The 18,213-nt window shown below is 39.3% G+C and overlaps 1 protein-coding gene across 1 annotated transcript; it reads right to left on the bottom strand.

Moving 5' to 3' along the window:
• Positions 1-1,096: 1,096 nt before the first annotated feature.
• On the bottom strand, positions 1,097-16,813 carry BZW1 (basic leucine zipper and W2 domains 1). Its single transcript, XM_021703356.2, is given in 14 exon segments — positions 1,097-1,305; positions 5,740-5,763; positions 6,170-6,292; positions 8,028-8,166; positions 8,704-8,823; positions 8,825-8,851; positions 9,560-9,730; positions 9,873-9,982; positions 10,801-10,936; positions 11,536-11,601; positions 12,554-12,648; positions 14,291-14,467; positions 16,244-16,317; positions 16,782-16,813. Coding segments are annotated over 13 exon segments (1,452 nt in total). The 5' UTR covers positions 16,308-16,317; positions 16,782-16,813; the 3' UTR covers positions 1,097-1,105.
• Between the last annotated feature and the right edge of the window lie 1,400 nt (positions 16,814-18,213).

Genomic DNA, 18,213 nt, shown 5'->3' with positions numbered 1-18,213 from the left:
CTATTTGCCCAGTCACACAGCTAGTAGCTGAGTATCTTTCCCCAACTGTTTCACGTACGCATGTACAGTCTGTTTTGTTCAAGGTTAGGGAGTACAAACCATATTTTTTTGAAGTGTAATTTGTCTCCCATGGTTGTTTTAATCATTTACAGATTATGTAACCCTTGAAACCAGACACTCCCAACTTGACAGTACCTACCGTGTGCTTGGTTTTGCACTCACCTCACTCTTGATTACCTACCTCCTCCTGTAAACCTGAATTTTGGTATCCAATTCTGTTTATTACCATAGTGCTAAAGCTCAGCGGAGCATCGACAACATGCATTTACAATTTGTTGGCGGACAGGTTCTTCTACCTTCGTCACTTGTCATAGAAATCCTCACACAGGACAGACATACCTTGGATTTAACCTTGTCTAAGTTGCTTCTAAATATTTACCTATTTCTAATTCACAGAACCTTGTGCTTACAACAACCCCTCGTTTTGCATATCCTCTTCAGTATTCTAAACCCAGGAAGTATTATTGTGCCTGTTCTCACTTCTTCACTCACCTAATATTTAATGCTTGCTACCTGACAAGTACTATTGGATGCTGGGCATATAGTGGTGAATAAGAGAAAAAGGCAGATTAAGCTAAAGAATGAATCATGCAGGTCCCTCCCGGCAAAAAGGTCTTCAACTGTTTTACTTGCATTCAAAGCTACTGTTAATAGATGCCGGGGGCCTGAATTAGAGAGGTGGCACTGGAGTTGGGAGTTGAAATGGACAGAACTTGATCCATTAGACAGGAGGGCTGAAAGGGAAGTGAGCTGAAACTTTCCAGGGAGGGTAGATGGCACTTTTATGAAGTGAAACACTCAATATTTTTTGACTATTTGGATGAGTCTGAAGTATACAGACTTGTGAGCCAAACAAAAGCAGAAGTGGCCTGAAGAAAAAGATCTCTGGAGGCACAGGCCTTCTGATGGTACTTAGAACGAACACCAAGGGAAAACCGCAAGGACCAGGACGAGGACTGGAGCCACAGCCAACTCCAGTGCGTCAAGGTTATTAGAACAACCAATGCAACAGTCATTGCTTCTCTCTTTATGTTAACAAGGAGTCTCATGAAATTTTATTCCATTTCAAGGGTACAGACAAGCAGCAGATTTCACAGTTAACACAGAAATAATGCAGCAATGTAATTACTGGTTTGGATGGCTGTACTTGAGGTGGTTCTGAGTGCCAACAACTATCTGGAAGGTCAGCTATCCAGTTTTCTCCGTTCTTCAACTGTTTGCCATGCCGGGGTCCATTACTCCTAACTAGAATGGAAATGAGGTGTATTTACAGAGAAAATACTCTTAAGATGCCAGAGAACATAGAACATCTTTTTGAAGTAATAGAGGCTTCAGTCTATAATGGGTCACTTATTTCCCTAATAGGTTAACCTCTAAGTCAACTGCGTAAGCACAGCCTTTGGGATTTCAGCTTTAAAAAATGGTTTAAACTATTTTTGTCCTTAGATATTGTAAAAGTTACCCTGACTGGAAACTCCTGAAATGGAATAGCTCAATTATTTATTTGATAACTTTGTCACACCCCAAATTCATTGTATACACTTAATGCATAGTTCCCAAGCCTGCCATCAACATTCTAATTATGTCATCGTTTGAACAAGGTATTGGTCCCTCCAGATAGTCTATGAAACAAAAGACTCAGCAGATTTTTCACCAGTGTTTCCTCATGGCACTACAGTGGGCACCACAAGCAGGTGAGCTTTTCATTTAAATAAGTTTCTTATTTAAGTTGACAGTGATTGAGTGCATCTGTCAAGTATCCTCATCCTTTTTTCAATTCATTAAGAGGTGAGACTATACTCCTAGAATGAGAAAAAATTATTTTAAGTGCATGGAAAATAAAAGATTGAACTTGCCAAGTCAATCAGAGAAAGACAATTATTATATGGTCTCTCTCACTCATATGTGGAATTGAAGAAACAAAACAGAGGATCATAGGGGAAGAGAAGAAAAAACAAGACGAAACCAGAGAGGGAGACAAACCGTTAAGAGACTCTTAATCAGAGGAAACATACTGAGGGTTACTGGAGGGGAGGGGATGGGGGGATGGGGTAACTGGGTGATGGACATTAAGGAGGGCATGTGTTGTAATGAGCACTGGGTATTATATAAGACTGATGAATCACTGACCTCTACCTCTGAAACCAATACATATGCCAACTAATTGAATTTAAATAAAAGAGATTAAAAAAAGAATTGGATTTGATATGGCTGCTCATTGCCCAGTTAAACAGAGAGAAAAAGTTGGGAAGCCTTTCTAATCCACATCGTGTCATACAATTATACATGATTGGGTTTAGACACAAATCCACTGCAATTCATTTTTAAACAAAAGCCAATTATAAATTGTTTTGAAGTCAAAAGTACTTATATCTTTTAGAGTCCACTTAAATAAAGCCTACTGAAAAACTTACTATATTTTAAACCTTTAGGCCTCAGTAGGCTGGTGAATAGAAACACCTTCTATCAATACTAAAGGACAAATACTTTACATAAAAAAAAAAAATCATAGCAAGGCAATTTACCAGAATTCCCACAGAAATGCTTAGCCTATTTTACATGGTACCTGTAAATAGCATCTGAGGAAAAATTTCACAAAGGTAGTTCAATAGTCCAAGTGATAATGCACACTAAAATTCTGGCATGTTACTTAAAGCAAACCAATATTTCTGTCAGTTCCCAATCTCCTGTAAAGTTTCATCAGTAAAATTTCAATACCATTATCCACGTGTTATGCCTAACAACCTTAAACCATTCACCTAGGATTTTAATTGATTTTTATAGATTAGAAGGGTCCCAAATGATTCTATTTATGATACATTTACAATCAAGAATCTGTTAAGACCTTCAAAGCCAATGGGGAATGATATGTCTGTTGTCTATGGTGGGCTGGAGTGTAAAGCCCAACTGTTAAGACTGGCAGAAAAAAATACTATCTCAGGATATGGATACACATAAAGATATGTCTGCCAATGCAAAGGTCTATCATTAGGTACCCTCCCCTTTAAAAAAAGATGTATCAGGTCATGCATTCACAATAGGGGTGATGTCACCGCCAAGTGGGACCAAAAACAAAAAACGTAAAAATCACCCTTACTCTTCTTCATGTACAAAAAGCAGTTACATCTCTCAGTCACATGCATTTCCTCTCACCACCATCACTATGCTATGTCCAAATACGCTGTGGCATTTTTGGTATTTGGAATTTTCTAAGAACAGAGTAATAAATATCTCTAGGACAATACTCCCAGAATAATTAAGAAACCTATGATCAGCTCTAAACACATATTTAATTATGGCACCTAAGGAGACTTATCCTTAGAAACCAACACCAAGTTTGGAAAATCAACTTTTATCCAATCATAATTACAAGTACAATTTTAACATCTAGATTAAGCATTACATATTTGAGGCCATAGGTGGGCACTGGGAGCTGAATTCCAAAATTACCACTTAAAATTCAAAATGAAAATCTGCAGTCTTTAGGAAGCATTCCCTTTCTTTACACTATACTGTCACAGGTGACTTATCCATTTACTGTAATACTGTAGTAAGTAAATACTACTTTGTCATTATGAAGGAAAAAACTACGATCAGACAAAGATCATAATGTAGTTCTGGAAGACTACACACTCTTTCACTATACACAGTATATAATAAAATAGGGTACACTTTGTATGACAGTAACATGCAATGGTTTGGCTGTAGGAATATTAAATGTAGTTTCCGCTACATCAGAATTCTGTGTGGGTGTTTACAGTTTGGGAATCATAAGGATGAGGACAATTATTCAATGCTTACACAGTAGAGACGTCTGAACACATAACATACAGCTACTCCTAGGTATTAACATGGAATATATAAAAAAAAAAAATTAAAGAAGACTGTCCTATAACCTAAGTGTAAGGATGGACTTTATTTTTTAAAAAAAGTCTTTTGAGGACTACAAATTACAAAGTAAAAGCAGATCACTATGTAGAAACCTAGTGAATACATTTTGCCTGTGCATGAAAACTTTATCAAAATTATTCATTTAACAATTTCACCCCATTCACAATGGTATCAGTTATAATGTTCTTCATAAAGTTATATGTTACATGTTATTCCCTCAAGATGAACTTTTAAACACCAAATTCTTGGCTCATAAGAATGGCACCTTTGAAAGGGGCAATTTCCATTCAGTCTCTGGTGGCATTATTCCAAGCTAGTTTCTTTCATCGAGAAAAAAAAAAACACCTTTCAAAGTGTTCACTTTTAACATGAAGTCTCTCCACCAAAGTGGTCATATTTTGTTTTCTAATGACTACATATATATATATATATGTGTGTATATATATAAAATATATATATGGGTAGCAGCAAGAAAAGAAAAATGGAAATTAAAAGGCAGCCATTAAAATAAATGGATCAATTGTATAGAAGAGATATTTGGCTCATGGCAATTTAAAAAGATGGCAACTCGGGTATGTTAATAGCCAGGTGCTTGAGCTGTGAGTATGTTAAGAGAATGAAGCTGATCCAGTATGATCAAGTGGGAATTATTACCATCGCACTTCATTCTTTACAACAAATACTCTAAGCCAAGAGGAAGTAAGTTACATTTAGAGTCTCAATTAGAACATGCTGACCACTTAGTATTTAACAACTTACTGGGGTTAGTATAGTCATTTCCTTTACTCGCACTATTTTTATTTATTTTTTTAAAAAGTAATCTCTACACCCAATGTGGGGCTTTAACTCATGACCCCGAAATCAAGAGTCAAATGCTCTACCAACTGAGCCAGCTAGGCACCCCTAACTCACAGACTCTTCTGAGTCCTTTCCTTTCAATCGAAGTGCATGACAAGTGTAAAATACTTTAAATGACAAGATTTTTCTAAGGTACATTTGAAAATGGTTGTAATGAAAAGAATATCCATCTGTTTTGCCTGGAAAGATACAAACTGAATGCAGAAGTTGCTCAATGGGAAAAAGCTCAACTTTCTTCTTCCCACCACCTCTGCCACATACAATTTCCCAAAGAACTCACTTTTAAGCTTGTTCTCTATGGCTTTACTAATGAATGAAAACCAGAGAACAACTAACCAAGCTCAAGGACATCTGGGGTTAAAAATGCAAGAAAATATCAACATGCAAGCAATGGTCCAAATACTCAAGATTCATGTTAATGAATTCAATTACTGTATATGAGATTCTCATTGATGAGTAGGGCTTTGGGCATACCAAATTATCACACAAATCATTGCCTTTTGAGACTTTGGATACTTTTACAGTTTAATTTGCAAACAGAATTTTTATAACAAATTATTTTTAACCAAATCATATCTTGAAAACTGTTTATATAGAAAACCCAGGGAATAAAGTGAACTGTTCATTGTGGAAGGCCTTAAATTACATTATTACAGTAGAAAATACAGGAGGTAGAAGATAACTGAAAAGACTAATGCAACATTAGATTCAAATCTATAGCTCCTGTAGCTACTTAAAACATGGTTTTAGAAACTAAACCCATTTCCAGTAACCATAGAAACAGTTAAAATAAAATTTGCCATGAAAGCCCTTATATCATGCTTGATATAGGGAGGTAGGAAGATGTAAGAACCAGGACACATGAGACATGACATTTTATCTACAACTCCTGTTTGCTTTACTGAGGGTGTAGTTTCAAAATTCAGTCACCTTCTTCAGCTTCAGACTCAGATTCTAGAAAAGGGGAAAAATGCAGTCAAGCACTATATAAATATCAGAAAGCAGAAGTTCCCATTTATAACTTTGAAGCTCTTTATTACAATTAAGTAATTATATTAATAATCCCCTAATTATGAGGGGGATATTCAAAAGCCTTCATTTGTAAATCTAATATTTATTAAATAGTCTTAAATTTTTCAATTTCCCTCGTAAGTATGTTAGTATATTGGCCAAGCCAAAGTCAAGTTCTCTTCACCTGTCTTAAAGCAAATGAGTATTTGCAGGTCTGTCACAAATGAACAAAAATCTGTACTCAAGGTACAAAATGATATCTCAATGAAAAACGGAAGCACATTCTATGGCCGCATTAAAATTAGTTCTTGGGCTTTACCAAACAAACTGCACTAAGGAAAAGACTTACCTTCTTCAGCATTTTTGAGCCACTCTACAAACTTTTTCATTTGCTCAAGGAAGACACTTTTTCCCTTTGCAACATGTGCATCTTTATACCACTTCAAAATGGGCTCTTCACTCAGGACTTCAGCTATAAAGAGAGCAATCATTACATTCGGGAGTTTTCAGGCAGTCAGAAGCCACCTAAAGTGCAAATGCCTGCATGGCGAAAAAAAGCCTACTGAAAAGTTAGGTATGAACAATTACTGTATTCAAAGCACTCAATTGGTTTCTTCAATTTTTAAAGACAAGCCCTCTATTAAGAAATGCTTTATCAGGGGCACCTGGGGGGCTCAGTCGTTAAGCGTCTGCGTTTGGCTCAGGTCATAATCCCAAGGTCCTGGGATCGAGCCCCACATCCGGCTCCCTGCTCAGCGGGAAGGCTGCTTCTCCCTCTCCCACTCCCCCGCTTGTGTTCCCTCTCTCGCTAGTTTCTGTCAAATAAAATCTTTAAAAAAAAAAGAAAAAAAGAAATGCTTTATCAACTAGTTGCCAACATATGACCTGCAACTAGGAAAAACACTTATTAAACCAGTGATTCTCTCAACTGAAGGCAATTTACACCCCCCTTTGCTGGGACATCTGACAATGTTTAGAGACATTCTTGGTTGTTACACTGGGGAGAGATGCTACTCAACACTCTACAATGCAAAGGACTGTTACCAACTAGAGTTAAATGGCCCAAAATACCAGTTGTACCAAGGCTGAGAAACCTTTCGATAAACAATCAGGGATATCTGATGGATTACGTTAAAATTTTTAGCTGTGAAAATGGTACTGTGGTTTTACTAAAAACAAAAAAAAGTCCATGTACTTTATAAACCCATACTTTTGAAAAATTAATTAAAGGTTTCTAAGATTTGTTTATAAATAATTAGAGTGGGAGGAGGATGTAAATGGGGGTACATTTCCAAGAAACCTAACTATAACCAAAGCATGGAGTACTTACTTAGGAGTTCATTACCCTATTCTTTCTTAAAAACAAAAAATTCTGGAGATGGGATATAGACCTCTGTTCTAAGTTTAGAATACAGGAACCAACAAAATCATTTATGTAAACTAGGTCATGGAAATAATACATGTGCACACAAACTACACTTACTGGGGTCAAACTGGTATGATTTATGCAGAATCGAAGAAAACTTTACTAACAACCATAGTAAACTAAATATTGCAATGGACTCTCTCCCAACAAAGTCCTTACCTTTCTTAACCACTTTAGAGCAGTTTTCTAAAATAGGATCACAGAAAAGGGAATAATAACTGAAACAGGTTTATAATAAGCATTGTGAACTGGTCTTAAAAGACAAGTAAAAGTCTACATTGGGTAACGGGGTAGGATGAAGGGAAGTCAACTTGTCATGGGCCAAAGACTAGAGAGATTTGGAGACTATGTCTGGAGAAGAGAACTGGTAGAGAATGGGAGGTAAAGTCTGAGGCCACATCAAGATTTTAGGTTTTAACTTAATATGATTTAGAGATGTTTTGATATTAATGGACTAAAAAACACCCAATTTAATTAGAAACAATTTTGTCCTATGATTAGAGTAAAATATTTTATGGAGCTGATGTTCAGACAACTACTCCTTGGAATTATTAGGGAGTATTCTAGGATTTTTTTTTAAGATTTTATTTGAGAGAGAGAGAGAGGAGGGTGAGGGGGAGAGGAGAGAGAGAAGCAGACTCCCTGCTGAGTGTGGAGCCCCACAGGGGGCCTCAATCCCAGGACCCTGAGATCATGATCTGAGCCAAAGTTGGACACTTAACTGACTGAGCCATCCAGGCGCCCCTAGGATTTTTATCACCAAATTTAAAATTTAAATTACCTTTATAAAAAAGCACCACGATTTTCTGGAAGGCTTTCATGAAATGAATGTTGTCATAGCAATACTCCTGAATCTTCAGTAACAGAGTCAGCTCAGACTGACCTTGAGTAGTAAAGGCAGCAAGTAGAGGGCTGTATTGCTTTTAAAGGGAAAGGAGAAAAAGTTTTGTCATTTATTACAATGACCCTCCATTCCAAAATTCCTAAAATACAAGACTGATCTTTTAAAGTCACTGTGAATTATATTCCATGTAATGGAAACTAAAACAAACAAACAAACAAATAAAACAGAACAGAAGAATCTACTAAGCATCTAAGTCAAATAAGCAATACTGCACCAGGGATTCCAGACAACTGTCAATGCGATGTTAATAATTTAGAGGATAAAAAAGGAGTGCTCTTATTTTCCAATATTCCCTCAAAAGCAAACACCAAATTGCAGGCATATGCTATTTTTAAACGTGTATTTGTTTTTAACCTGTGAACCAAAGAAGGGTGAAGTCAGACTTTTTAAAAGATTATCAATAGTTTATAACTATCACAAATAGTTATTTGTCTACTCACTGGTGGTTATCCCCAGGAACCACAGGATGTGATACATCCTCTAAGTACAGTAACACCTCACTTATCCCCACTAAAAAGCAGAATAATGTTTTGCAAAGGCATAGTTCTAATACCTTCAAGTGCTTGATGGCCTGCTCTGCTACAAGCTCTTCCTTTTTGTTCCATTCCACGGTGCTCATTACGCTGGACCAGACTATCCCAATGACAACGGGTTCTGGGATGTTGTTTTTTTTTCATCTCCTCCTTGACATACAAAATTATCTGCAAAAAGATCAATTTTAGTAAAAGAAATCAATTTTGAGATTAGACAAGATCGGGCGCGTTCAGGGTGGTATGGCCATAGACAAGAAATCAATTTTGATATGTACACTCTACACATCAAACTCAGACCTTTTACAAAAACAAAACCACCTTTCCATGCAACTGGCAATGACCACAAGTGTGCCACATGTGATCAGAGAACTTTTAGAACTGGAAGGGATGGGCCTGTAGTCCAAACCTTAATTTACACACAGGCAAACTGGCTAGGAAAGGACGGAGATGGAAACAGATGATCTATCCACTGGCTTGCACCCTACAAAATCCCCAAGGATTATAATTTCTGGGCACTAATAAAAGCACTAAATATGAAAAATGATGAAAAGCCCCAGCATAACATCCTATAGCTATTAATTAAAACCCACTCTGGTGAAATACTTTAAAACTAGTCAAGTGAGGGACGCCTGGGTGGCTCAGTCGGTTAAGCGTCTGCCTTCAGCTCAGGTCATGATCCCAGGGTCCTGGGATCGAGTCCCGCATCGGGCTCCCTGCTCCGCGGGGAGCCTGCTTCTCCCTCTGCCTCTGCCTCTCTCTCTCTCTCATGAATAAATAAATAAAATCTTTAAAAAAAAAAAAAAAACTAGTCAAGTGAATAAACATTTTCTTAGTCAGAAAGAAATCATTAAGATGGTTTAAACAAAAATATCTTACATCCTTAAATGGATCACCACGGGACATCTGTTCTTGAAGTTCTTTCTGGAGTTCCTTTCGAGCTCCTATGGTTTGCTGATTTCGAACATACTCTGAGAGTTCTTTCAAGCCTGCCTCAGTAAAATACTTAGTGAAGTGTTCAACGCTTTGTTTATTGGCAGGAAAAAGTTCCTGAAAGGAGAATTTAATCTGGTTAAATGGTCTTTAATCCTATCAAGAAAAACACCTCCTCTTTTCACAGATTAGAAATGAGAAAATTCTATTACACCAAGTGTTGGCAACAATGGGAAGAACGAGGAAACAAATTACAAACCATCAGTCTGTTATCCATGCTGACTTTCCGAAGACTTGCAGCTACTGCATTGATATCTTTTTCATTTATCCATGATTTAAAGAGCTTTACAGCAAAAGCTGCTGAAACCCCTGTAGAACAAAAGAGCTTACTTAACAGAAGTGTAAGTGGATTTCAACCACTCTATCTCCTCATTTCAACCACACAGAATTACTCTTTATCCCTAAACTTCCTTCTGCCACTAAGCTGCTTACGATTTCACTCCAATTTCTCTCTTCTATCATTTGCTAGTTATGTATTTTAGTCATTAAACTGCTTTTGAAATGTGTAAAATGACACTTGACAGGGTCACTGTGGGAAATAGGCACATTAAGTACTTAGTACTCTAGTTTAAAGTTAGTTTTTGGGGCGCCTGGGTAGCTCAGTCCTTAAGCATCTGCCTTCAGCTCAGGTCATGATCCCAGGGTCCTGGGATCGAGCCCCGCATTGGGCTCCCTGCTTGGCGGGAAGCCTGCTGCTCCCTCTCCCAAATAAATATAAATATAAATAAAATCTTAAAAATATATATTTTTTAAATAAAAAAAGTTAGTTTTTTAACTGTAGAGAATTATTTAACTATGAAAATGACAACAGGGACCTTATTTTCTTTTTGGCTCAACATTTCCCCCAACTGGAATTAATATTTCTGGGTTTCCCTCGCATTTCTCTTTTTATGTTATAGCCACATTTGTCTGAGCTTGGGATCTCTGCTGTATGCCTAAAGATAGCCAAAGGTATACATGAAATATCTAATGAATTTTATTAAATTTAAGGATAGTTAAGAAAACTATCACATAGTCGTATCTACATAAACTATATCCTAGCTTTTGTATCAATTCACATCTTTCATGCTCTTACCTATCCCCACCCTCAGCCAACGAAAGACAACTCTTTACTAAAGGCTGATTACCTTCTTTAACCAAATTCTCATTATAAAGGCTATTAAGAATGGATGCATTAAGTGTTCCATTAGCCAGAAGAACACCAGTCAACATAGCCAGCTTGTTCCTCTCCGACTCTGAAAAACCCTTTAAGAACAGCAGCAGCTATAAAAGTAAATAATTAAAGGTTAAAAGAGCAATTACATTATATAAAGAGAAGCAGTAAGGCAAACTATATTGGTTAAAAGTGTGGGCTCTGGGGTCTAACCATCCAAATTTTTATCTCAGTTGTAATAGTAGCTGAGTGATCCTGGGCAAGTTACTTAACCTCTGTGCCTCAGTTTCCTCATAAGTAAATGTGGATAACAAGACTTGCCTCATAGGGTTGAGTTAGTAACTACAACGATGCCTGAAACATGATGTTATTATTAACATTACTAGATTTTTTGGTCGGCCTATATACAGAATGCCTAAGACTCCAATAACAAATATGTTAAATTTCTTTCTCAATATGCTTAGCTCTGATCCTCTACCCCCTATCTTGGACAGACCCCATTTTGATCTTTAGCCTTTTGTCACTTGTTTGGACACAAAGCTAAGAAACACTGTAAAACAAATTAAACTAACTAAATGATATACCCCCAAACCACATTTCAGGCCTACATAAACAGCTAATCATTTCAAATCTGTGGCAGTATTAAGATACAACGTTCTCCTCTTTGACCCCAACCTTTTGTTTCCATAAAGCATACTGTTCTTCATACCTTTTTTACTTCATCTTCAAAACCTTTCTCCAGGTATTTGTAGCGCCTGATTAACTTGTTAAAAACCTATTAAGAATAGTGAAGGAATTTAATAATTTCATAACTACAGATGCCAGATTCCTAAAAGATCTGAGTATTTCATAGTATCTTTTTAAAACATCAAAGTATACCTTCCACTGGATATGAGTTTACAAGCTGTTAAAGCCAGCTTAGGCAGAGTCTGTCAACTCCCAAACCCTATAATATACCAATCTTAACACTTAAGCCACCCCACAATAGATTTTTATTGCCAAATGTTAAAGCAAGGACTAATCATTGCTCAAATACAAGTCATTTACCCATTTTTTTTTTTTTAGTCATTTACCCATTTGTAGGATATTAACAGAGTAAGATCACAGAATATAGTTCTATTTTCCTAATGACACAGACAACAAATCTCTAGGCTAGATACACTTGAATTCTTTGCTTACAATGACACAAACCTAACTATGTACAAAATCTTCAAATGAAATTTTGATTGGTAAGCTAATCTGCCTATAACCCATTCATCTTTAAGAAGTTATATGCAGGGGCGCCTGGGTGGCTCAGTCAGTTAAGTGTCTGACTTTGGCTCAGGTCATGATCTGAGTCCTGGGATTGAGTCCCTGCCTGTCCCTCTGCCCCTCTCCCTGTTCATACTCCCTGTTCTCTCTCTCTCAAATAAATAAATAAAATCTTAAAAAAAAAGTTATATGTAGAATAATTCTATGATGCAACTCATGACAAGGATATGATTTTCCTTTTCAGCTTGAGGTTTCTCTTAAAAAATGGACTAACTCCAAAGGGACAAGTAGGAAAATAACTAATTCAATCTTTTCTGCTTTGTTTTCCTTAACCCATTTCATTATATTGCACCAAAATGTATCTCTAAATCTTCAGTTCTAATTCCTTCAACTTTCTACCCGCAACCTCTTAAAAGTAGACTATTCCTATTCAGATGGATAGCAGCTAACTGAAATAAATATGTAGTCTCATTTACCTGAGCAAATGCTTGCATGGTCTCTAGGTCTTCTTGTGCTGCGAACACACAGACATCTGTACGCATCATGTCATCTGCCAGTGTACCACCTGGGGCTAGGGTATATTTTACAAAAAATTTGCAGTGACATTTAAAATTAGTAATTGCTTCCATCTTACTTTCTGTAAGGATTCCCATTATAAAATAAAATGATAAAAATTCTAAAAGATGACCTGAAAGCAAATTCGGTATCTCAGTAGGAACATGGCTAGTTGGTTCAGTATGTGTGAAAAAAATGAAACAATTTAAGGGAATAACCCCCTTTAGCAATCCACTTAAACTCACTGCACTAACCATTCAACAGTATCAAACCTGTCACACAAGTGAAGATGTTGAGTTGGTTTTGATAATGTAACTTTTCATACAGAAAACAACCCTTCAAGTTACCAAAGAGGCTGGGCTTTAAAAACCTACAACTTAGAGACTTTATGTTTTACATACATTTGTACGTATTTATGGATAAAGTGATGTCTGGTATACACTCTGAAATCTGGGGAGGGGGATGAAGTCAGTGGAGTCATAACCAGATTAAGACCGTTGACAATTACTGAAGTTGGGTAATAGACAAGAAGTCTGTTTTACTATTCTCTCTAGGGTATCTTTGAAAATTTCCTTAATAAAGGTTAAAAAAAAAAAGAATTTTAAAAGCAGGCTTATTGATAGTATTGTAAATAGAAAATGGATTTTTCTTACTATAAACTGGTAATGCAGTGGAAGAAATACTCATTGACTAGGCATTAGAACATATGAACATTCCTTGGTTCTACCACCGAGTAATTATTTGAGTGCATGTAAGTCACTAAAACCTCTCTAAGCCTCTACCCTGCAAGCTTACAAATAGAGTTCTGATTCTATCAGCCTGGTTGTGAGGGTCAATACAGTTATCACTGTGAAAACATTTTGAAACTTCTTAAAGAGCTATGGAAATGAAATTGCCATCATCATTTGAATATATATAGCTAAATGGCACATTCTCTTAAGATACCCTGAGTTGCTGAGGGTGGAGGAAGAAGTTAAGTTAGAGCAGCACTGTGCAACAGAAATAGAATGTGAGCCACACGATGTAATTTCCTATCATCTAGGAACTTTATTAAGAATATTAAAAATAAAGTGTAATTTTAATATACTCTAACCCCACATATCAAAAATATTGATTTTAACATTTCAGTATTCAAAATATTATTGACAGGTCTTAACATTCTTTTTTCTATTAAGTCTTTAAAATACAATGTATATTTGACACTTATAGCACATCTTGATTTAGATTAGCCACGTTCCACATGATAGCCACATGTGGGTAGTGGCTGATGTATTCAAGAGCGCAGGATTAGTCCTCAGGCATACAGAGGTAGTACTTCCTAAGACAGAAGAGGTAGGGGTTTCTCCATTAACTCAGAGTGTTCAAACACAAGCTGGAAAAATTATTGATTGGGGATGTATTAAGGACAGAGGTATGAGAAAAGCCATCCCCAAGTGTTATGGTTTTGTAACAGATTTCAACTATAAAGCTAGACAAGGCACAAGGCAAGATAATTTGCTAAGTTACTATGATCTGGGAGGAAAAAAAAAAAAGGAAAAATCCCAAAGAGGTAAAAAGCCAAAAACAAAGCCATCCCAATTTGACAGGACTGTCAAATAGTTCATATTCTGAATTCCACATAATCTCTATACATTACACCTCCCACAAAACCCACTTACCCAGCATTCCGCCGGCCACCAGAATGTCAAAGAGTGTTTCTGCATATCGGCGGTAATCAAGTTTTGCTCCAGAAGCATCAAGAAACTTTGCTACTGCTTCCAAATCAGTACCAGTTTCAGTTAAGCCTTGAATAATACAGTCTTGAAACTGAGTAGGGTCAAACCTCTCTTTTTCATCTGGGGGGAAAACCCCACAACATTTAGTTTAAAAGGCTTACCAAAATGCCACAAAACCACCACCTTATGAAAGTTTAAGTACTGAATAAATTAACCACATTTAGCACAATCTCATTTATTTCAATAGCTGGAAAACACAAACACAAGGAAAAGACCTAAACATACACTCTCCGCAAATGCAAGGCACGACTGCCTAGTCACAAGAATTGTGTGGCTTTTTTCCCACTATTCTTTTACATAAGTCTCATAAATGATGAGTTAAGCAAGCTAGTGTGTTCCTATGGCCAGGAGACAATTTCTACCCTGAATGCTCTCCTACTGCCTCTGGGCTTTTCTGAAATTTAGGACATCCTCTAATTTTCAAGTAAATTTTTATCTTGAGTGAAATTTTGTCCAAACACTGGAACTCTTCATTCTTTTCTTTAAATGCCCATAACACTTTCTATGTTGTTATTGTTTTTTAAATCATTTGGTACTTAACAGTGCCTTACGCACATATCCAGCCTTTCCTGAGCTGCTGTCACACACTCCATGATAGGGTTTGACTTTCCTATCTAGGTTAGATGCTATCTTAATTTTCACACAGCACCAGAGTGATCAATTCCTCCCTGCCTGCCCAGGACTTTCCTGTTTTAGCACCGAAAAGCCTATGTCCTGCGAACTGTGTTCAGTCCCAGACAAATTCGGATGATTGTTCATGCTACCCAGAACCCCACCATCAAGAACTAGGAAGGCAGGAGTGATCTCAATCTGGAACTGGGGAAGTGACAGCTCTTTCTGATGCCAATAACAGTAATATTACTTGACACTACCACATACGCAAGAGGATACAGACTCCCCCATCACTGCTGAAATGCTCTGGTTTCCAACTTCTGTTCCTCCTGAGGAAATTTACCAGGTTTAATCTAAAAAAATCTGCAAAGGCTAGAATCGAATCTTCTTCAGTCTCCCCACTACAAGAGGGCAGTCTATGATCAGGGATTACAAGACTGTAAATACACATCTCAAAGTGTCTGTTACCCAGGGCAGAGAAACAATTTATAACCAGTAGCTGACCCAGTTCTATTTCCTCAAAATTTCCTGTAAAATACGGTCAGTATGTGTTTTTGAGCAATAACATTGAAAGATTCTGGGGAAAGTATTAATATTAAGCCCAATACAAAATATACCTGAGACCACATCTCATTTAACTTTGTTATCACTACTACAGTGCCTTGCTACAGAATTATTATTCACCTAACCACCCACTAATAGAAGCAGTTAACATAATTCTAGTACTTTTCTTACTAAGTCTGTGAGAAATATTTAATTTCAAAAGACATTACAATGTGAACTCTGTTCCATAATTAACTTCCATGCATAAAGTCTGGTTTTTCTCTCCCAAACCTTCACAAAGTTTGGGAGGAATTAGCAATCACATCAGGAGCTCTCCTTTCATAAGTTAACTTTCTCCCTCAAGCATAAGTGTGCTTGAATAAAATTTAGCTAGTGAAAATGCACTCCATACTCAAAAGAAAAGATGTACTTCAGCAATAAAAAGACCATTCAGTAACCTGCTTAAAGACATATATGTTGATACTAAAAACTAAAGGCTTAGAAAAACAGTAAAAATATTAAGGATATATCTGAAATGGAGTCAACTAGAAATTCAAGTTCCTTTCTGCTATTTTCTCTTAACTCTTAAAGTTTACTATTAAGAGACTGCCTGCCAGAGAAACCAAGATATAAAAGTTATTCTGGAAGTTTGAAGAGAGATATTAAAACATAAATATTTACCTCTTTTTCTGGTTTTAAAACGCTGGCCTGATAGCGTTGGCTTTTGCTGCTTTTGATTATTCATAAAAGACACCCTAAAAAAAGAAAAATAAGGCCTTAAAAATATCAGTGCCATAACATTCATTTTAAAAACAAAGCATCAAACCTTGGTCTAGTCACATATAAGTCAAATATAACACACACTTTCAGCCTGGCAATAGACCTGCGGGAAACAAGGAATTACCTTTGCCTGAATTAAACGTAACTTCAAAACCTGCATTTCTCCCTACAAGAAACCCTTTAAAGATGTGGTGTACACTTTCAAATGACTTTACCGCACCATAGTGACCGGTGGCAAATCATCCACCATAAACATAATTGGTTTCCTCCTCGTTCCTCTTTAAACTCCCCTACATATTCCACTACTTCTAAGCACCACCGTAGGCTAAAAGAGATTACCACCATAGTCAGGAGGTATCCAAAACGTGTACGTCAATTTTCAGACACCGGCAAAGGCGAATGCCTTCTACAGAGGGGCTTATGAGCAACACCAGCCTACCAAGTCGTGCCTGGGACTGCAGCGGCCGCCTGTACCACCCCAGCCTGCAAAACGAACTGCGAGCCGGCCTAGCCTCCTTTGCCCCGTACCCTGCAATCCAAGTCTCCTCCCCAGGCACGTGTCTCCCCCTCCACACCCTTCCTGTGTCCGCCGCTCGAGCGCGATAACGCGCCCCCACCCCAGGACCCCCTTGGCCAGCGCGGGGCGCCGTAGGGGCTGCTCCTGGCCCGCAGCCCCTTCCTCACTCACCCCGTCGCCGGCGGTGGCGGCCGCCGCAACGAGCGGACCACAGGCGCCGAGGCGCTTCGCGCGGGGGGGCCCCGCCGCCCCGTACATCCGCCCGCCCTCCAGCGAAAGCAGCGGCGGTGGAGGCGGCCGCAGAGGTGATGGCGGCTCCTCCGCCCCGCCCGCCAGAACCCCCCCACGCGCACATCACCCAACAGAGGCCGCAGCGGCTTTGTTACCCAGGCCGGGCAGGGCGGCAGCGGGGGCCTGCCTCGGCCACTGCCTCGCTCCCCGGTGCCGCAGCGCACACCCGGGCCCCACGTTCCGGCCCGGGCCGCAACCCCTCGACCTCCCTGCTGAGGCGGCGGCGGCGGCGGTGGTCCTCGAATCCAGGCCCCGGATCCGGCCTGGCCTCATGCGGCGGCCTCCGCTCGGGCCCATTCAAGCCGGGCCGCACCTGACCTGCCACCCACCCCGTCCGACGACGAGGGGCCACAACGTCGGCCAGGGCCAAGCGGGCGTCGCGCCTCACCGAATTTAAGGCGAAGAGAAAAGAGCCAGAAATCCCCGATGTGGCGGCAACTGCGGCGGTGTCTCCCCTGCGACCGGAACTAACGCGAGGAGGAGGGAAGAGGTGTCACCCCCGCCCCGGCCGGCCTCCTATCGCGAGATTTCTTCCCCTAGCGTCCTCCCCCGCGACCCTCCCTGTCGCGGCCTTGAGCCTCCGCCTTTTCCATTCCGTGGGGTTCGGGGTGGGACAGTAGGAAAGGAGAGGGAGGAGAGTTTTCAAGGCTTCTTTGTTTCTTTATTGGGTTTCAGGTTTTCCGGAAACTTATCCTAGACTAGCCTCTCTTTTTTCCTTCTCCGCTTCATCCGGCCTCTTGGCACAGGGAGGGCTTAGAAAAGCAAATACCCCGCCCCCACCCCCTCCAGTCCTGGAGAAGTTGGACACGTCCGTCCGGAGTCCCTTCCCGTAGACGTCCCCCCGCCAGTGCAGGAAGTCGACGTCCGAGGGCCGGGTGCGCTTGGCCCCTTTTGGGGCGGTGACTGAGTTTGGCCTAGGGGCCGTCTGCCGACCTCTGCTCCCGCCGGGGTTGGTAGAACTCGCTCAGGTTAAGTCCGAAGCGGGGTGACTTTGCTTTGCGGTGCTGGCGGGGTGGGTTGTGCACTGCCTCTCAGGAGGGAGGGGGATCCGGATGGAGGGGTT

The sequence above is a fragment of the Neomonachus schauinslandi genome, chromosome 3 (assembly GCF_002201575.2).
Source record: "Neomonachus schauinslandi chromosome 3, ASM220157v2, whole genome shotgun sequence".
NCBI lineage: Eukaryota > Metazoa > Chordata > Mammalia > Carnivora > Phocidae > Neomonachus > Neomonachus schauinslandi.
This window is presented reverse-complemented; position numbering and strand designations above follow the sequence as displayed.